This window comes from Alligator mississippiensis, chromosome 5, assembly GCF_030867095.1.
Source record: "Alligator mississippiensis isolate rAllMis1 chromosome 5, rAllMis1, whole genome shotgun sequence".
Lineage (NCBI taxonomy): Eukaryota > Metazoa > Chordata > Crocodylia > Alligatoridae > Alligator > Alligator mississippiensis.
Window position 1 is genome coordinate 13,814,019 of NC_081828.1, and position 22,025 is coordinate 13,836,043.

A 22,025-nucleotide genomic window follows, 5' to 3' on the forward strand; every position below is an offset into this window, starting at 1 on the left:
TTTGAAGTAGAAACTTGTTAATAAAGTATGGTAATCTCAGGGTCAGGCTCCTGTAATACATGAGCTGTGACTGTACATTTGAAGTGCAGTACTGTTAAGACTGTTGATATGGATACATTCAGAAACAATAGCTATTTGATAGTACATATTAAACCTGATCACAAGCAAATTAAAACTAGCTGACATCCTAAAAAAAGAAGGAATTGTTTTGTTCCACACTTCCAGTTATTTAAAAACATTTCAGCTTGAGTTTCTAACAGTTAAAAATATAATGTGTGTTTTTCACCCAGCACATTTATTTTAGTGGAAAAGCCCACAGTAACCAGCCAAATAAAAAATCCCTACCTTGGTTCAGAAGGTCTGCATAATGTATGGTTTAGCATTCTGCCTTCTGTAGATATGTAGCCAGATGACTTCTTCCTTACACCAGCTGACAGAAAAGTGTTGTGATATGGAGTCATTATACCTGATTCATTGAGGCAGGCCATTCATCTTGGTAAATTATTAACTTGGTTGCCTCATGTCAAGGTTTTGTTAGGATTTCTAAATATACTAAGGAAAGGAAAGAAATTTATTTTCAAATGCAACAATTGCATTAAATGTCTGGAGGACCCCGGGGGTAAAAAACAATCAATTTTTTTTTTTAACGAGTTCAAAGACATTCATATATCTAATAGCAATATTGCATTGCTGCCTTCAAACATTAACTTGATCAAGGTCATGCAACGGGTATTTTTCATCATATGATATAGTAGCAGCTCAAAAAGTGTGTAGATAAGAGATTAGCTAAAGTGCTGTGGTGAAACAGGTTTAAAGCTTGCCAGGCACTTGTGATAGTTTAATATTGTGTAACTCTCGGACCAGATTGAGTAGCTATCCAATCAAACGTGTGAATCTCACATTTGGGGGGGAAGACATTCATATCCCAAAGAACATTACCTGATTGCCAAGTAAACGTCATACAAGATATGTTCTTTTTCATGGTACATGTCTCTCAACAAAACGCCTGACTGATCAAAGAACACGTTTTAATTCCTATAAGGTTCTTTTACAATTTAATGAATAAAATGGTAACATTAGCAAGGAGGTCTGTTAAAGGTCGGGTTTTGCACAGCCCTGAGCGCGCTGGCTCTGGGTAGCAAAGCATTCAGGCACATGCCTACCTTCAGTTCTTGAGCAGTCCCGCTGATTTATTGAGGAAGTCAGTAATGTTATGGTATGATAGCACGCATGTACTTGGGACACTTATAGTATACTGGCATTCATGTACTTGGGACATTCCTTATAGGCATTTTATCATGGCAAACAAAGCACTTTTAGAAAGATTCACGACAAGATGGGCTTAGTGGAATAAACAATACTCCTTGTCAGTAATTAATCCCTCAGAAATGCTCTGTATTATGGTGACAAACTACATACCTCCATGTGTCTGTCGGTGTGAATGTGGGTATACATTCACAGTATGTTAGCTTCCAGCTATATTTTCCAGATGCAAATGGTAAAATTTAGGTAACTAATTTTTAGCTACATTGTGTACACAGCAGTGCCAGTTGTATATAACGTGTATTATTATAATGTGTATTATTCACTCGTATCTATACTTTGCTGTTTATACATGTTTGAACACAGAGCCCTAATACGATGTAATTGCTTTTGAAAGGTGCCAGATTGTGGCAGTGCAGGTTTCCCCATGTTGCTCTTGTGTTGTGCTGCAAACCCAACATAAGGATACCCCTCTGTGAAATGTTGGATATCCCTCTGTGAAGGCTGTTTATGCCCTTACCGTGCAGCTGATGCTCTGGATGTTAGAACTAATTGTAGTTTTGAGATGTGAATACTATTCACATGGGAACTGGTCACCAAAACATGTGATCACTAATAACCCAGAATGGATTTGAATTATTTTTGACCGAGACATGATTAAACCAAACTGTCAAAACAGCCTTCTTTTCACAGAAGTTAGGGGTGAACACATACATTTTTGCAAAAGTGAGATGCAATCCAAAGACTTTTTTACTTGCTGAAGGCAGTGTATGTAGTTCTGTGTTCCTCTTGCAAAGGCTGATGCTATAACTAACACATAGTACAATCTTACAATTTTTCTGATAAATTTTGCACATCCATTGGAAAGAGATATTTCTTTTTTCGTGCTTATCCCACTGGCTATTGGAATAGATGATATTAGAATGGAACTCCTGGTTAAAGTGTCCTCACATTTTTATTTCTTTGCTAAACTGCTCTTAAAGTATAAACCATCGTCCTTCCACTACGTTAAGTTAGATGCTAGCAAACGTCCATTCTAATAGCACCAGATCATTCTGAATGCACAGATTAAATACAGGACAACCCCCTTAATCTGTTATGAATGTTAAAGATAAATCGGCAGTTAAAACACGGCAACCATCTGGTAACAGCTAGGTGCGTGACAAGTTGTGACTTTTGCTTATTATACAAAAATGTTGTTTCATCAGTGCCTTATCTTTCCATCTCTCGACCTCCTATTTGTTTGTTTCATTCGTCTGCCTTGTCCTGACATGAGCAGACATTTTCATTCTGCTTTATACAGTACCTAGCACAGAAAATGGCTCAATCTTTGACTAAGGCCCTCAGGCACAACCGTGAAAAAAACAACAAAGAAAACCGATGAGTACATTGGCCTTGTCTTTTTTGCCTTAGGCTTTGTGCCAGCAAATACTTCTGAGTTACTTGAGCAATCCCATTGAAGCCATAAGGGCTACTCACATGAGTAAAGCATTCACTCACAGTATCAAGTCCTTAATTGCTTAGCTTCTACAGGCAGGTTTTGCAAAAAAATATCATCTACATCACAAAACTCTAACCAAACAAAACTGGAAGAAACTGGTGCCATAATGTGAAATATCACCTCTTGGTAGTGCTTGTGGGGGGAATCTAGGCAATTTGATTTTATGCAAACCTAGGAGTTTTATGTTCGTATGGGAGTTTCTCATTAAAGAACCTCTCAATGTGGCCCAGATGTGATCAGATTCCAGTCGGGGTAATGAGAGTGGGGAATGCCAACTGGTGCCTACAGAGGCAAGCTTTACAGCATTGTGCTAAAAATCAAAATCTAAACTGTTAGAACAGTTATTAACCTGTTCCCACGTAAGAGCAAAACGTGACACACCAGCTGTCAGTGGAAGTGCATGATGAGAGGTAGGAGAGGAATCTGTTTAAAATGGCAACATGTTGGGCTGCTAGAAAAAGCAATTGTGGTTTTTGCCATTAAAACAATCCCAGTGTATAATATCCTTTTATTGCTAGTATTTCCAATAAAAAGAATTGTTGCCTTACCGGCAGTGCGGAGAAACAGCATTGCATATAAAACAGAACAGAACCCCACCCACCTGCTTTTGCTGGTTGGGTTTGCTATTTCACTCACTGGAATATGAATGTCAAGGGAAGTTTAAAATATTGATGAAAATATGGTCAGAGGTCTCAAGCAAACTCATGAGAAATATCTAAAAAGAATAAAAGACAATGGCATTAATATGGGAGATAATTAAATCAGAGCTCAGATGTGTACACACATGCCAATTTATTCTATTTGATGTGTAAACAATAACATGAATTATTACGGTAAAGCGTGATTAAAGGTGGAGAAAATTCTGAAGTCACAGAATTATAGAAAATTAGGGTTGGAAGGGACCTCAAGAGGTCATCTAGTCCAACCCCCTGCTCAGAGCAGGACCATCCCCAACTAGACTATCTCAGCCAAAGCTTTATCTAGCCGGGTCTTTAAAACCTCCAAGGATGGAAAGTCCACAACCTCTCTGGGTAACCTGTTCCAGTGTTTTACTACCTTCCTCATAACAAAATTCTTCTTAATATCTAACCTAAACTTCCCTTGCTGCAACTTGAGACTGTTGCTCCTTGTTCTGTATCTGCCACCACTGAGAACAGTCCAGCTCCATCCTCTTTTGAACCTCTCTTCAGGTAGTTGAAAGCTGCCAGTAAATCCACTCTCAGTCTGCTCTTCTCTAGACTAAATAAGACCAGTTCCCTCAGGCTTTCCTCATAAGTCGTGTCCCCCAGGCCCCTTACCATTTTTGTCATCCTCTGCTGGACTCCCTCAAATTTGTCCACATCCTTTCTGTAGTGGGGGGCCCAAAACTGAACACAGTACTCCAGATGTGGCCTCACCAGTGCTGAATAGAGGGGAATAATCACTTCCCTTGACCTGCTAGCAACGCACCTACCAATGCAGCCCAGTATGCCACTAGTCTTCTTGGCAACATGGGCACACTGCTGGCTCATGTTCATCTTATTGTTCACTGTGACCCCCAGGTCCTTTCCTGCAGAGCTGCTGCCCAGCCGGTCAGCCCCCAGCCTGTACTGGTGCATGGGATTGTTGTGTCCTAAGTGCAGGACTTTGCACTTGTTCTTGTTGAACCTCATGAGATTCCTTTTGGCCCAATCCTCCAATCTGTCTAGGTCACTCTGAATCCTAGCCCTACCCTTCAGCATATCTACTGCTCCCCACAACTTGGTGTCATCTGCAAACTTGCTGAGAGTGCACTCTGTGCCCTCTTCCAGGTCATTGATGAAGACATTGAACAAAGTCGGCCCCAGCACCAACCCCCCCACTTGATAGCAGCTGCCAACTAGACATTGAGCCATTGATTACTACTGTCTAAGCCTGAAGCTCCAGCCACTTTACTATTCACCTTACAGCCCATTCATCCAGCCCATACTTCTTTAGCTTGCCTGGGAGAACGTTGTGGGAGACCATATCAAAAGCCTTGCTAAAATTAAGGTACACCACATCCATTGGTCTCCCTGCAACTACAGAGTCAGACGTCTCATCATGGAAGGCAATCAGGTTGGTGAGGCATGATTTGCCCTTGGTGAATTCATGCTGACTATTCCTAATCACCTTTTTCTCCTCCAAGTGCTTAGAAATGGATTACTTGGGGATTTGCTCCATGATTTTTCCAGAGACTGAGGTGAGGCCAACTGGTCTGTAGTTCCTTGGATCCTCCTTTTTCCCTTGCTTAAATATGGGCACTATGGAGGGCCGGCACACATTTTTTGGGCACCCCTGCAAGAAATAGTTTTGGGACCCCCTGCCCTGAAGAAGCTGGCGGTGGCGGTGGCAGTGGCGGGGGGGGGGGGGAGGGCGGTGGTGAGCAGCTGAAGAAGCCGGAGGCAGCAGTGGCAGGGGGGTGGGGGGTGGCGAGCAGCCAGATGTGAAGCTGGCGGCAGCGGCGGAAGGGAGGGGGAAGGCAAACAGCTGAACATGAAACCGGCAGCAGCAGTGTTGGGGGTGTGGGTGGCGAGCAGCTGGACGCAGGGGCCCCCTTAGTTGTGGGACCCTCTGCAGTTGCAGGTTTCACAGGCTAGGATGGGTCAGCCTTGGCATTATGTTTGCCCTTTTCCAATCATCTGGGACCTCTCCTGATTGCCCTGAGTTTTCAAAGATGATGGCCAATGGCTCTACAATTACATCAGCCAACTCCCTCAGCACCCTCAGGTGCACGCCATCTGACCCCTTGGACTTGTACACATCCAGCTTTTCTAGGTAGTCCCTAACCTGTTCTTTCACCCCTGTTGGCTGCTTACCTCCTCCCCAAACTGTGCTGCCTGGTGCAGTAATCTGAGAGCTGACCTTGCCTGTGAAGACAAAGGCAAAAAAAGCATTGAGCACTTCAGCGTTTTCTGTATCCTCTGTCACTAGGTTGCCTCCCCCATTCAGTAAGGGACCCACACTTCTTGCTACCAACATATTTGTAGAAACCCTTCTTATTATTCTTCACATCCCTTGCTCGCTGCAACTCCAATTGCATTTTGGCCTTCCTGACTTCATCCCTGCACGTCCAAGCAATGCTCTTATACTCCTCCCTAGTTAATTGTCCAAGTTTCCACTTCTTATAAACTTCCTTTTTGTGATTTAGTTTACTGAAAAGTTCCCTGCTAAGCCAAGCTAGTCTTCCGCTATACTTGCTAGTCTTCTTGTGCATCGGGATGGTTTGTTCCTGTGCTCTCAGTAAGGCTTCTTTAAAGTACAGCTGGCTCTTCTGGACTTCTCTCCCTTTGAGCCTGGCTTCCCAGGGGATACTTCCCATGAGTTCCCTGAATGAGCCGAAGTCTGCTTTTCTGAAGTCCAGGGTCCTCACTCTGCTGCTCTCCTTCCTTCCTGTCCTCAGGATCCTGAACTCTATTATCTTGTGGTCACTGCTGCCTAAGTTGCCATCCATTTCTACGTCCCCCACCAATTCTTCCCTGTTTGTGAGCAGCAGGTCAAGAAGAGCATGGCCCTTAGTTGGCCGCTCCAACACTTGCACCAGGAAGTTGTTCCCAACACCCTCCAAAAAACTTCCTAGATTGCCTGTGCACTGCTGTATTGCTCTCCTAGCAGATGTCAGTGTGATTGAAGTCCCCCATGTGAACCAGGGCCTGTGATCGGGAAACTTCCACTAGCTGTTTGAAAAAAGCCTCATTCACCACTTCCTCCTGGTTTGGTGGTCTATATCAGAGCACCACCACATCACCGTTGGTGCTTTATACCAGTGCTCCAGTCATGCAAGCTCCCACTAAGTCTCTGTTATTCCAATCACATCATAGCTCTGTGACTGTGCAAGGATTTCCAAGTCTTCCTGCTCATTTCCCAGGCTCTGTGCATTTGTGCAAAGTCCCTTCTTTGCTTCAAGTATCTGTGAATAACTAGCACACCATATGTCCTGCCTTTGTCAGTTATTAGTATTGGTTAGTTTACATGCTAACTAATTGACTAGTCCTCTCTATTGGGGATATTTTTAGCTTTTTATCTTTGAGCGCCAACTTTATTTCTCGTACGTAAGTTTATCATCTTAATAATAATAACAATAAGAATAGTAAATATACTAGTTTTTTCATACCAACTATGTGCAGAGACAAAATGAAGGAAAATTAGTATTCCTTTTATTAACTTATTTATTCATGTTCACTTTGAAAAATATATGAAATACAATTAAAATAATTACATATGCTGCCCATGCCACTTTTGTCACAGGTTGGCCACCTCTTCTTTAGAGGGTCATGTAACAGATACGTCTCAAGCACACTTCGCAGTTTTATCAGTGGATCAATGGATGTGGGACAGAAAATTAAGCAGCACTTGTATAAATAAATCTGATGATGAAAGTATGGGGCTTTTTTGTGTGTGTGAAAGAAATTTTAGTGCATGTAAAGGATTAAAGACTGGGATATCAGATAGGCAGAATATAAGCAGTTCTACAGACTCAGTTAATATCAACTGGTGACAGTCTTGTGACCACCAAACCCAATTTCATGTGTGACCTTAGCCACAAATAAAAAAAAGATATAAAAGGATGGGACATCAGAATAGAAATAAGGTTATCTGTGAGCAAGTAAACAAAAGCCAGAAACAGAAAGGCATAGATATGAGACTGATAAGTTGTTAGAGAAGTAACCCAGGCAGAGAGATAGGAAGATGTGAAGGCTATAGTGAAAAGGAGGAGGAAAAAAGCATGATGAAAAATGGGTCAGGTGTAAATATTTTATTGTTAAACTGCTGCAGTGTAATGGATCTGTTCATGGTGGGCTGGATCAGACTATGATTTATTGAGGTGACCCATGTAGATACATTCCTGAAAAGGTTATTCATTTTGTCTTCTGTATCAAGTGACAAAGATTATTCTGAGCACTCTGGGTTTAAGCAGCCTTTTATTTAATGACATTTCTAACTGTGAGCCAAATAGTTCCCTTTGCCTCCCTCAGGAGAACAGACATGCTCTGGCACATCCGTTTTAGGTGGTATAATGGGACGTGGGAAGTTCTGAGTCTGTGACATGCTCTCTTTCTTCCCTCAGTCCTGTAAAAACCCCTCCAGGAATGGCCTGTGGGAGTCATGCTATACTGGTGGGTAGGGAGGAGGGCTAGGATAACTACTTAATCTGCTGCTGCATTCTGTCTTTTCCATCTTTCAAGGAAGGACCATGCAAGCTAATCCTAACACAGTCTGCATGATTTTTACAGAGAGTGCTTCATGCCAGAGTGAACTTTTCTTCCTTCTGCAAAGCCAGAAGGATGTTGGGACAGTTTTCTTTTACAGATTTCAATGCTCAGGTCTGTTCTCCAACATCACAGCATTCACGAGCTGCACCTGGTACATCGAGGTATGTAGAAAAAACATTTAAAGCTGTGTCTATGGCCAAATTGCTGATTCTCCAAATCAGCATCAAATCTTCAGATTTGCAATCAGCCGAATCGAATTGGGACAGTGATCTGAATCAATGAATTGATTTAGATTGACAGGGTTAGGCACCTGGCATCATACATAGGGAAGGAAGAGACACAGGGACCTCCTAGGTATGATCCAGAGCAGTAAGCACCTAAAGCTAGCTCAAAGGCACAGCAATGTATCTGCACCCTCACTCCACTGCAGGGCTTAGGTGTCTGGCTTCAGGTGAGGGGGATCCTCTGTTATTTCAGGATCCTCCAACATCTCTCTTGGGATCCAGCGTGCTTGAGGTGACTTAACTATCCTTTTGCTACCTCCCACACCCATTTGAATCACAACAGAGTTTACAGTAGGCATTGATAACTATCTGGTTAATCTGGATTATTTCTGGATTGTGACTTGGACAAATCCTAGGGCATCTCCACTTGGGATATGTACCAAGGTGAACATGAATCAGAGGAGGAACAGTGAGGACTCAGTAACACCTGAAGAGTTTTGCTGCAAACACCTAACCTGACACCTAACTTGAATGCTCAAGCTCACCTGGGCTGAATGTGCAGTGCAGATATACCATGTCTTTCTGTTCCTCATCTGTAAAGTGGGGATAATACCACTTCCTTCTCTCACAGGGATGTTGTAAGGATATATACTGTAAGAAGTGCATAATATTATAAATTGTATCAATCGAGGTTCTAAATGCAACAGCAAAGCTATGGAATATTCATTTTTCATCTAGTCCTTAAACCTGTTCAAGTTTATTTCATGGGGATGGGAAGTGGAATGGGTATGTTCATTCCATAGTTAGCCATGGTGTCACAGATTGGCTTTTTTTTATATTTCCAAACTGTATGTATCTACATAAGTGCACAGAAGAATCTGTCACATGCAGTACAGTATTCTGTATAAGATACTGGCTGACCAAAGAATTAAACACATAATTTAAATAAGGAAAAATGACATGCTTGTATCCTCTGTTTGTAAGGAGCAAATTGCCAGGGTCAACACATGTGGTTTCCTTTTTCTTCTGCAACAAAACAATAGGTAAAAAGTTTATTAAAAACGAATTGATATGTAACTGAGTCAATTATGTAATCTCCTTGGAGATCAGAAGACTAATTAATTAGATCTGATTCAAAGATTGATAATGATTGTAACTGAATTATATAAAATGTTTTACACTACAGAGGGCTTTGTTTTATATTTTTTACACAGACAGAACTCCCATTAAAGTCAGTGAGAGTTTTCCTTTTCTTTATTTTTCATCTTATTATGAGGGCAAAACAAGTCTTCCAAAAAGCAAAGAATCTATTACCAAAGAGAATAATAATTGATTTCTAGCAAGGTGCATGTTGCTAGAAACAGCTAGTTTGTTTTAAAACTGCTTTAAAAAATACTGTCAGTTGATGTTAGATGTCATGAGTCTAAGCAAAGCGACTGCTGAGAATGCCAAACTCCACTTCCCCCCAACTGCAATGTCAATGTAGGTCAAGGTACTTATACTCTTGGTTGGCACAAAACTTAATCTGCTGATAAGCTATCACATGGGTTACACCATATGAACAGGCTTCTAGCAAAGTCTGTAAGTAAGGAAGACTGGTGTATAGTCTTTCCTGTGGAAACTAGAACACTTTCTTTGTCATCAATTCCTTTGTCCCCCTTCTTTTTTCCTTCACCACCATACCCTGCTAGTCCTACTGTATTTCTAATGCATGCATGTATAACAACAGCTGGAAGGAAAAAAGCAGAGCTTCACAGACTGCCAAATGAATTTGCCATTTTGTCGTCTCCTGTCTACCTGCAGGATTTGCATGTCATAAGGATAGTATGTCTCATAATCCTGAAGGACAGACTGTTCGTCAGCTAATTTGGGTTTATCCTGGGGAGGCCTTTATTAGTCAGAACTTGAATTAGATCCTGTAGGACGTGAGTGCATAGGGTGCCTTTCCCTTTAGACATGGTACTGCCACTCCTATGCAGACTAGCTTTTGGACTTGGTCTCAGTCCCACACTGCCTGATTCAGCCTCCTTTTGCTATGCACACCATTTTCTCAGGGGCCAGGCTGACCCTGTAGAACAAACTCCTAGAGGAACGTAAATCTAACACAAACATCACAATCCAGTGCAAGGCATAAACTAACTTAAAGCCAGAAAATGCACAACACTATTTGGTACTCATATTTCTCACCTGGAAGCGGATGCCAGAAAGAATAAGAATAAACCCTCATGGTAAAACAGCTGTTAGGGATGTTGCTCAGTGTGCTACCAAAAGGTGCTCAGCTCCTCTAGCGAGGTGAGCAATGTCAGTATAGAAGAGAATAGAAGCAATTAACATAAATGAATGAGATAAACAGGACAGGACATCAGAGAATTCAAGCCAATGCTATGGCTACTAAAGTGAAGCAATAAAATGTGTACGTGGTGCAGGAGATTATCCTATATCTATCCTATATCTGTTTACCCTGAGATCCCTATGCTTGTCTGTGAAGCATCTGGTTCTGGGCACTGTAACAGAGCATTTAACTTGATGTACCTCCAGTGAGATTCAGATGAGATTTTTTTAATGGACACAGTGCACATAACAGGAAGTGAATGCTTCCTCATTACACCTATTCACTGAAACAGAAAATCAGTAGCACCTAAGTGCTATATGTTTAGCTGTGCAAAAAAATATGTGTTTGTTCGATGCCAGGATGTTTTGAGCTGCACAGAGACAACAATTATGCAGCTGCCTGTGGAGATGCATCTGGGTGACCATGTGTAGAGCAGACTGGAATTCAAGCATAACAGTTCAGGTCTTCAAGTCCCCCAGCCCTGTCACAGAAGATTTTCAGTCGCTGTGGGGCCAAGTTATAGTGACTAGATGGTGTCACCTTTGAGACAGATGGTTTTTGGAGCAGTCACTAACAGTAGCCACTGGCTACACAGCACTGTTAGTAGTACTCAGGTACTAGACTATAGGCAGAAAAGGGGGGGGAAATGATAATTTAGAATGAAAAAAGAGAGCTTTGCATCTCTCCTCAGTCTTTACCACGCCGTCTGGGGGAAGAGAGAAGCGTGCTACTTTATGCCCATGACTAGACTTAAATCACACTCGCATTCAGCACCTTAGGGTCTTGCCATGTCCCCCCCCCCAATGCCACTCATCTATGTTTGTCAGTATTTTACATCCAAGTCTTGATTTTTGTCCTCCAAGTTCACATCATTTGTTCTATGCATTGAGGAGGCTTTTGCTGTGAATGCACTTCCAGGAAACAGCAGCGAGCTATTTGAATTCAGTTGCCACACTGAGTTTGTTCCTGTCAGAGGCTACTATCCACTTCACAACCCCATTGCAACTGGCAGTCGCCCAAAGGCTCCACACACTATGTGTGCGGTAACCTAAGGCCCCATTGGCACATTACGCCTAAGACACGATTATACATTTCGCCACGTCTGTGACCGAGCCACAGGTTCAATCAGTTAACTGTGTGATAAAACAATGAATAAGCCACAAAGTTATTTCACAACAATGGGTAATAACCTTGCACTCCTTATTATGCCATTAATTGGATGCATGGCCAAGTGCTCCTCTGTGGCTGGGAGCCCCATCAGCTGACGGGGCGACCAGCTGCAGGGGTGCACCATGTGATGCTGCTGCAGCTGTGAGGCCCGTCAGCTGCAGGCCTCCCAACCACAGGAGCTGGCTACTTGTCTGTGCAGGGGAAATCTGGGGTTGCAACCCAGGTCTCCTCCCGCGCCGGCAATATGGCATGACAAGATCTGATGCTGCATGAGTGGTGCTGTCCAAGGTGCAATGGTGTGGATGGCACCTCAGATGCTATCATGTGTTTACCCCAATGTCTAGACCAGTGGTTCTCAACCTTTTTTGAACCAGGCCCATTTGCAAACATTGATGGCCAGTCCCGACCCCCTGCCTCCAGCCCCCCCGTGTGTGGGGCAGGCGGTGGGTCTGTGGGGCACAGGGAGCCCCTTGCAGGCTGGAGCTCTGCCAGCCTGCAAGGGAAAAGCTGCAGTTTCCCATATTTTTTTCCCTTTAAAGAAGAATCCATTTCTCCTTTAACAATGTTGATCCATTGTTAAAGTTTGTCGCAAGGGCAGTTTAGGTTAGATATTAGGAAGAATTTTCTCACTAGAGGATAGTAAAACACTGCAACAGGTTACCGGGAAAAGCCGTGGTTTCCCACGTTTTTCTCCTTTAAAGGAGAATCCATTTTTAAAATTTGTTGATCCATTGTTAAAATTTGTTACAAGGGAAGTTTAGGATAGATATTAGGAAGAAATTTCTCACTAGGAGGGTAGCAAAACACTGGAACGGGTTGCCCAAAGGTGGTGGCCTCTCCTTCCTTGGAGGTTTTAAAGACAAACACTTGGATGGGATGGTTTGGGTAAGGATGGTCATGGTCCTGCTTGGAGCAGGGGGCTGGACTAGGCGTGCCCTCCTGAGGCCCCTTCCAACCCTCATCTTTCTGTGGCGCATTTTTAAAGTGGACACATACAGACATGACACTTAGATTAGTCTGAGCGATCGGAAATCGAACGAAACGAGGGTGGCCATCACAGAGGACAGTCCAGTTGCCCTCTGTCCTGTACAAAACCGGACCCCTTCACGTCCTCTCTTTTTCTCTCCAAGAGAAAGTTCGTCCTCATTTTTTCTCTCCAAGAGAAAGCTCATCCTCTATTTTTCTCCTGAAGAGAAAGTTCGTCTTGAAGCGAAAGTTTGTCCTCTGTTATTCTCTCGAAGAGCAAGTTCACCCTCTGCTTTTCTCTACCAGAGAAAGTTCGTCCGCTGTTTTTCGCTCAAAGGGAAAGTTCGTCCTCTATTTTTCTCTACAAGAGAAAGTCCGTCTGGAAGAGAAAAACAGAGGACATCGGGTTTCGTATCAGTAAAGGACAGCAGACAGATGACCACCCTAAACTAACCCCAGGACCGTACAGAAGTTCGGCGCGTGCACTCCGGTCAAAAACCGGTGTGAGGGTCTAATCCACACCGAGCCTGACACCAGGGTCAGAGGGATGTGCAGGGGACCAGTGCCAGGTGTGCATCGCCCTTCCCTACCTGCTTGAGAAAGGCTGGTGTAGACCCAGGTGGGACAGGAGCAGCACGTGACCAGCCCGGCCCGCTCCGGGGCGCGGGGCTCTGTCCGCGGAGCCCCCGCCGGCCGCCAGGAGCTCGCACTGGCGCCCGCGCCCGGCAGGGGGCGCCGGAGGGGCGCACACCTGGTAGGCGGGCGCACGGCCCCGCCTCCCTGTGCCGGCTGCTGATTGGCCGGGCGGCACATCCGTCAAGCGGCGCGGGCGGGGGCGGCGGCTTGTCACGTCGCCGCGCGTCGTTGCGGGGTCGAGGAGCCGCCATGGAGCCGGGTCCGGGCGCGCGGCAGCTCTGCCACAGCCTCGTGCTCTGGGTGAGTGGGGCATACCCCCCCCACGGGGCCGTGGGGCTCCCACGCGCGGCGGGGGGGAGGGGCTCCCTACTCCCGCTGAGACGTCACAGTGCCCCTCCCCCCGTGGGGACACGACCCCGTGGGGGGGGGGGCTGCTGTGCACACGCGTGGGTGCCGCGCTCCCTTCACCCTGCAGAGGCATGTATGGAGCTGCAGGTGGACGCGTGGGTCGGCGGGAGCGTCCTGACCCCCGCGTACGCCCACGTGTGTACGGGCGTGTTCCCGTATGGGGGTGGGTGTGGGTTTAGGGGAGGGTGTGCGCTAGCCTCAGTGCGCAGCTGTGACACACGCTTGTGTATGCGGGCGGGGGGACGTGCAGACACCTTGAGCCCAGGCCTGCGCATGTTTTCAAGTGGACGTGCGTGTGTACATGGAGACGTGCATATGCACATGCCAGTGTAGGTGTGTGTATACGTGTATGGGTTTATGCGTATGCCTTTACCTACACGGACGCACATTGTGCGCGTGTGCACGAATGCGTGCCTGCTTACATACGTCTATACACATGCATACATCGACCCACACATGCATATATGCACATCCACATATACATACATATCTACATGCCTGCATACACGTGTGTCTTTGTGTATATACACATGGGTGCATGCACACATCTGCCCACACATGCACGTACGCACATCCATATATACATACATATCTACATGCCTGCATACATGTCTGTATGTATACACATGTGGGTACATGCATACATCTGTACCCACACATGCACATGCATATATATGCATCCATACATACGTACACATCTACATGCATGTTTACACATGTGTCTGTGTGTACACACATGGGTACATGCATACATCTGCCTGCACATGCGTATACACACATCCATATATATGTACATATCTACATGCCTGCATACACATGTGTGCATATACATACGTGAGTACATGCATACTCATGCATGTACCCACACATGCACATTCATATACACACATCCGTACACATGTACCTATCTACATGCCCATGTACACATGTGTGTGTGTATACACATGGGTACAAGCATACACCTGCCCACATGCATACGCATATACACACCCATCCATCCATACATACATATCTACATACTCACGTACACGTGTGTGTGTGTATACACATATGGTTACATGCATACAGCTTTACCCACACATGCGCAAGCATATACACACATCCATACATAAACATATACATACATCCATATCTACATGCCCAGGTACATGTGTGTATACATACATGGGTACATGCATACATATTTTATGCTCACATGCATACACATATATACGCTTCCATACATACATGCATATCTACATGACCGTGTACACGTGTCTGAGGGGGGTGTATACACACATGGGTACATGCGTACATCTTTACCCACACATGCATACGCATATACATGCATCCATACATACGTACATGTCTACATGCCCCTGTATGTGTGTGTGTGTGTGATATATTGGACAGCTGTCATGAAATACCCGTTCTCACCAGGGAGGCTCATCTCCGCTAACACTGTGGGAGGGAGCCGATGTTTATTTCACTCCTAACACATCAGATTGAAAGACATCAGGAGCCGCCTGTGGGGTCCTTGCCCTGCTTCTCAGTTACAGCAGAAAGGCTGCAGCCCTCTGAATTATACATCAGCAGGGATCTTGCTTCTTGGGAGTGCTGCCCTTGTGTCCTGCTTTCCCATGTTGTCACTGCTCACAGGCCAGAGCTGATATTTGAGGCTGCCGGAGCCTGGCAGAGGGAACCGACAAGGAGGCAGGTGCATGCTGGAAATGAAGGTTTCTTTTGATGGGAACAACTGTTGCTGTGCTTGGGGGAAAAGGGGGAAGGAACACAGTTCTTGAAAACAACAAAAGGTTGGTGCAAGAACAAGGGTGTAGGTAGAAAATATAGGTTCATCTCCTTGGCAGAGGGGCTGGTCAGCGCTTCTTTGGTTCTGACTCTGACTTTTGTTAATAATTGAACCAAAAAAGGGAATTGACAGAACATTTAAAGTGCAGGTGAATTGACAAAGGAAAAAAAAATAGATCTGAATTTTAATTTCTTCCCTTTCCACATTGCACTGGTGAGATTGTCTAAATGCAGGTGCTCTCACGGTATGAGATGTGCACGGCTGCATGCACCACCGTTTGAGTAAGCGATGCAAAATGGATGTTTCCTTCATTCTTCCTCTTCAAGCACATGAGCAAAACTGTTTTCTTGTCTTTCCAATCCACAGTAGGCTTGGCAAAATCTTTTGACCAGATTGAATTGTACTAAGTTAACATGTGATTTGCAGTTGGAATTACATAAAGCAGCTTGCACGTTATACTGGGGCCTTGTAGCACTCAGTGTCTTTTAGAAATACCAGACATTTGGTGTACACTCTTTAGGAACAGGGAAGAGGAATTTCTAACTCTTTAGAAGTATTTTTAAGATCTAGGGGAAAAAATAAATAAGTATAAGAGACAGTTTGGCAGCAACTACAATAGGAGGAATTCCATTCTTACCACCTGCTCTTTTGGGATATGTATGTGTGTATCTATAGTAGATGTTTATCTATATATATGGATATGAGTTCCGTTACACCAGAACCTACAAAGTCTTATAATGTTTTAATAACTTAGTCTTATAATGTTTTAATTCTCCTTTGCTTTTTTCACTTCTATTAATAGTTTTGCACATACTCCGTATTAAATGATTAGTGTTCAAAAATAGTTCCTTTTGTCTGATTGTCTCTTCTTATTCCTTTCTCCTGACACTTTTTTTATAATCTTTTCATCTCTCCAGTGATCTCTTTTCCTAGCCTTGCTTCAGTACATGTATTTTTATCCTTTTGTTTATATATAAGTAAAAATCATTTGATTTTGAGAATACAGGTCTTCTTGTAGTCTAATGATAGTGAACAACCTGAGCATGTACACTCTTGAACATATTCATAGAGTTGAAATGAAGAATCTTGGACTAATTTATTTTTATAATGAGCATAATTTTCATCTAAACAACCTTAACTATGTCAAGGGACCTTAAAATGAATGCTAATTTAATTTTCTTCTTTAAGACATCTTTAAATTGCCAGACTATTATATATATACATGAGACTGAAGCCATGTTATATTCACACGTCCAATTTAAGCATGTGCTGTAATAAAAGTTCATGTCTGCATGTACATTTTCTAGCCAATCATCTTATTTCAATGACCTTTTTACAAGCTAGTAAAAAGTTTTATGTATTAACTGCCATGTGTTGCAACAGTTCATGTGACTTAAATTTTTCATAACTGTGTTTAATAACACATTCATTTTCTGCAGTGATGGGGAAAATTCTTTGTGTCTGAGTTTTAAGAAGTTCCCACCATTCTAGGTAGCCCAGAGAAATAAGCTCATATGGTTAAATTTTCGTTGCATTCCAAAGGGATGTTCACCTTGTATTTTACTTTGCTCCACTGTAAGATTTTTGGGTATTAAGTTTTGTTTATTATTAAGACTGTCTGTATAGTATATATACACATCCTCCAAAGGTGGAGGTAAACGTGAATGGTAACCATTCTGCATGCTGGGTTTCACTGAACTTGTTCAAAAGGCTATACAGTAGAAGAATATACAAGGTTATCCATATATTCTTCAGCCTACTATTCTAGGGTATATAGTATTTATAAATTTCAGAAAAGGAGTGGCTAGTTTTCAAATGAAGAAAAACCGGTTTGAGTTTCTAAGGGGTGGGGTGAAATTTGGAGGTCTGATAATGCTATCACTTCCAAGACAAAGTTCAGTCTGGCATTTTCTTAATGGTCTTCCCAGAAAGAGAGCGTTTATTTTGTGTCTTTTAAGGAAACCATACCGCTCTCCTTTTGGAAATAAGAGTGGAACTATATGCACCGTAGCAGCAAGGAGGCAACCATGACCTGACCTGGCTGTGTCAATAGCGTCTTAGGTATTTCAGTGCCCATTACAATAGTATGGGGACATATTCTTAATATGGTAAAGCAATGAATACTCTTGAATTTCCTTTAGCAGCACTCAGTGGCTTTTTGAAGTTATGGGCCAGATTGACCCAGTTTGGGTCAGAGGCGGATGTGTGCTAGGACCCAGCCACAGCTGTTGCCTTTCCCCAAGAGGTAGGGGAAAGTGACTGCTGCTGAAGCCCCACACTGCTAAATGCCTCGAAAGTCCCATATCAGGAGGCCACATCTGACCTGCAGGCCCTGGGTTGCTGATCCCTGCCTTTTAGCGTTGTGCCATTTACTGGAAATGCCACTTGTCCGAATAAAACTTTTATCTGGGACTTTATATTTACATCAGTATGACAGAGTAGGACTTGGCCATGTGTTATTAGAAACATTACTCTCTCTCTCTCATTTTATATATGTAAAAAATATAAAATGTGTGTGTATGCATGTATATATGTATGTGTGTGTATGTATAGGTATATGTATATATAAAAATAAAAATAATCGATGCACTGGCTTGCCTTTAAAATAGTGGTATCTTACACTAGACCTCAGTCCTGCAGACATACACGTACTTAACAGGTATCTGTGTAGTCATGTTACCTCAGTGGGACTATTCATACTTGAAGTTAAGTATGTTCTGTCATATTTTCTATCATCAAGGGAAAATGGGGCTTGAATCCTGCTGACACTCAGGTCACTGATAAAACTTCCAGAGACTTCAGTAACACCTGATCATGGCCAGAGTGAGAGTTAGAGGAGTAGATCGAGAGCTAGAAGAGTAGATTTTCCATTAACAGCTCTTCTTTTCAGTTCCGTTTGTAATTTTATGGTAATGTTTCTTAGAAAACACTCTGAAATGAACCATAAACTTAACCCCTATAGTTTTACAGCCTTGGATACTTGAAAATCAAAAGGTGCCTATGAAAATGCTTCTGAAATTAACCCTCCAAGGGTTACTGCTGCTCTCCATAAGTAGAGGAGGAGAAGGGTGGAGGGTATGAACAAACGTGTTCATCCTTTCCCATTTGCAAGTTTGCAATAATGGTGCTATGAGGCTGGCGTACATGTTCAAGCCATTTTTTTTTTTTTTTAATTAGAGCCTTTTTAGAATATATGGACGCTATATTTTTAAATTGCTATTTGTTCCCCTACAAATCTGCTGGTAGATTTGGACATATTAAGCCCCGTGGAATGTTATATGGCTGCATCTGTGGGAGAAACCTTGGCAGTCTTACTGAGCCGGGTAGTGGCCCTTTGAAACACACTGTGGTGGTCTTTGAGCGCTGCCTCCTAGACTGGAGTCATAGTTGTGATCGCACAGAACAGGCTAGTCATTACTGCTAATTAACCTACTTCCAGTTTGGGAGCTGGCTTGCCTGAAGCCGTGCAGTGTTTGGTGCCAGTATGGTAGCTTGTGGTTTATGTGTAGTTTTAGTTTCAGCTCTTTAACATTGTTAATAGTCATAAGGGTAACGTCCCCTGGATCAAATCATGTTTATTTGAGGTGTTTTTCTTTAAAAACTCCCGTCTCCTTTTTTTTCCTTTCACTTCTAATAAAAACACCCAACCTGTAGCTCTTTCAGTTCACAACCTGCTTGCATGGCTAAAACCTGTAAGACCTGTCTTCAGAGCTGATTTGGCTGTGTTAGCTGGAGAACTTGAAGGGTGGATCATAGGGATAAATGTAAAGGTGTTTTTTTTTTTTATTTTTCAAGTATAGAAATCTAAAAGTCTGTCTGATAACTAGTTATGAGCATGGTCCTGTTTTAAACTGCAGGCATTTGGTGGTGGAACATGTGAGAGCCCAGAAAAAGAAACACTAGGCGTTATGCCAGGAGGTGTGGCATTCATCCTTCAAACATGTGCAATGCAAACCTGATAGCTCTGTTTCTAAGACAGCATTTTTGTTCCACTCAGATGGGTGGCAAAATTTAAATCTGATGCTGGGCTACTCTGAGGGGTAGCTCAGCAGTAGTGAGAGCAGTCATGGATGTCTATGAACTACCGTGCTGTTGGTGGCCTGGCAGATCCATCTCATTGTCCCTTGCAATGAACCTGTGTGTTGTGGGAGTGGGGAATACTATTTCTCAGCACATTTTGCTCTTTAGTATCAATTTATCAGACTTCATGTTCATTTCCAGCAAATAATTCTGCTAGAGTAATGAAGAGTCAATCCCCCTTTCATTAAAGTCAGTGGCAAACCTCTGTTGAATTCATTGGTCCAGGATCAGTCTCTACTGCGGAGATTCCTGAGACCTATATAACAAAAGTTTTATATTTCTACCACAGCACCAGCAGTGCCCAATTTAAAAAGTGCCCAGCAGAACTAGGACATGCTGTAGGGTGGTTTTAAGTTCATTTGAAGGTACAGCAACATGTTTGAAAGCAAAACAGAATAGAAAGCCAGACTTAGCAAATACAAACTCTGAGGTCATAAAGAGCACAGAAACATGTAGTTCTATATGCATTGCGTAGTTAACTCATGGAATCCCTTACCATAGGAGGTTGTAGAGGCAGATAGTATAGCCAGATCCAAAAAGAGGACTGGACAAATTCATAGTTGATAGATCTATTAACAGGACAGTCAGATATGTATTCTTTGGCATCTGTAAACCAATGATTGTAGATGGCAAGGACAGTAATGAAAAGGGGCTAGATCACTCTAGATATACCTAGTTCAGTGTTGTCCCTCCAAAATAGTGCTGTCAAACTCATCTGGCCTCATGGGCTGGATCAGTGGTGTGGGGCCAGTCCACAGGACAAATCAGGCCTGCAGCCTGGCCCTGCATGCCAGATCTAGCAGGGGTCCCCGAGTGAGCAGAGGAGGTGCTGCCTGCATAGGACCTGGAACTGCTGGGGTGGGTACTGAGTGCAGCATGGTCCCAGACCTGCTGCTCTGGCCACTCTGGGACCATGCCACACATGGTGCTTGCTTCTGCACACTGGGCCCAGCACATGTCCCATGTTCCCTGGAGCAGCCAGTCTGGGGCCATCCCCTATACAGCACTTGATGAAGTACCTGCTCTATCCACTCTGGGACACACTGGAGCAGGTGCCACATGTAATGCACAGGGCCATCCAGCAAACCTCACACATGCTGCCTGTGGATCTGTTTGAGACTCCTGGGCAGCATCGGGGTCTGGATGATAGGGCTCTACATACCATATCTTTGCCACCCTAACTCTAAAGCATCTATTCTGGCCACTGTCAAAGATGGGCTACTGTGGTAGATGAACCATTGGTCTGCCCCAATGTGGCATTTCTTGTGTGTAGCCAAACATTAGCACAAACAAATTCTATTCAATAGCTATGAGGAACTATTGAAGCAGTCCAGTGATCCTGGGCTTAGAGCCCCCCATGTCCCCTAGAGAAGCCTGTACAAGGGGAGGTTGGCCTGGAACGTAAGGGGCTTGCTGACCCCAGGCCGTGAGCCCCAGTTGAGGGCTTCCCAGGAACAGCATGGGGATTGCTGGGGCCTGGGTACAGGCGCAGGGAGCAGAACAGCAAGAGCTGGCACTACTCAGAGCCACAAGGTAGCGGGTGGGACAGCTGCAGCTGGACTCATGTCCTGGTGCTGGGACAGAGCTGCTACCGGGATGGAGTAAGTGGGGGCAGGCAGGGACTGTGGGTTAGGACTAAGGGGCAGTGGCAGGGTTTGTGGGTTGGGGGTGAGGGGCAAGGGCAGGGGCAAGGCAGTGGCATATCAGTGCCGCTCAGTGCCCCACATACTGGTAAGCAAAGGGGGCAGGGACAGCTCTGATTTTTCTGTGATAAAACCAAAGGAAACGCCAAAGTGTATAGATATTTAGAATTAATTTTATTATGATGATAGAGGCACTGGTAAGCTTCCAAATTGCTTTAAAATTGTAAATATATCAGTAAAACTTTGCCCAACTGATCTTTCTGTATATAGTGGCATTTCATTTTAATTGTGGAAGAATGCAGATTTTGAGTATTTTAATGAGAGAATTTGGGTTTTTTAAATCAGAGAATTGGCAATTTTAAAACAGGGAACACCAGGATCTCTACTGGTGTGGCAAGTGGTGGGATCTGGGCAGAGGAGTCTGCCCAGGGCCAGAACCGGGGACCCAGCTGGAGGGCCAATAAAGTGGCTGACTTTCTGGCCATTTGGGGTCAGGAGGATGTGCTTTGACAGTTCAAAATGGACCATCGCAAGGAGCACATTTTCTGGGTGAAGGCTGCCCAGATGGCAGAGCAGGGACACCAAAAGACATGACAGCAGTGCTGTCCAATGGCCCATGGGCAGCTGGCCCAGACATGCAGGTGGCTGTGCTGCAGTGCCCAAACCACAACCCAGGCGGCTGTGTGGTCCCTGTCTGGGTCTGGCAGGCATGCAGCCTTGGGGCTGCAGGTCCAAGGGGGAGGATGCTATGGCAGGTGGCAGCAGGTTCCAGCCAGGCAGCAGCCCCCAATGCCAGACTGTGG

At 44.0% G+C, this 22,025-nt stretch overlaps 2 protein-coding genes across 3 annotated transcripts in view; one reads left to right on the forward strand and one right to left on the reverse strand.

The window, feature by feature from the left end:
- Positions 1-13,361, reverse strand: part of LOC102568008 (E3 ubiquitin-protein ligase RNF170) — a 33,202-nt gene extending 19,841 nt beyond the window's left edge. Inside the window, exons 1-3 of one of the 2 annotated variants that reach the window (XM_059727892.1) lie at positions 13,257-13,361; positions 3,366-3,479; positions 346-430 (exon numbers count right to left, since the gene is read on the reverse strand). In XM_059727892.1, coding sequence (XP_059583875.1) covers positions 346-383 — 38 coding nt within the window. In that variant the 5' untranslated portion in view covers positions 384-430; positions 3,366-3,479; positions 13,257-13,361. Of the gene's footprint in view, positions 1-345; positions 585-3,365; positions 3,480-13,256 lie in introns of those variants that run through there. The other variant, XM_059727891.1, reaches the window with a different exon arrangement.
- Positions 13,362-13,503: 142 nt separating this feature from the next.
- The window catches only part of HOOK1 (hook microtubule tethering protein 1), a 42,610-nt gene continuing 34,088 nt past the window's right edge, over positions 13,504-22,025 (forward strand). The window contains exon 1 of the mRNA XM_014598711.3: positions 13,504-13,602. Coding sequence (XP_014454197.2) covers positions 13,552-13,602 — 51 coding nt within the window. The 5' untranslated portion in view covers positions 13,504-13,551. The remainder of the gene's footprint in view (positions 13,603-22,025) is intronic.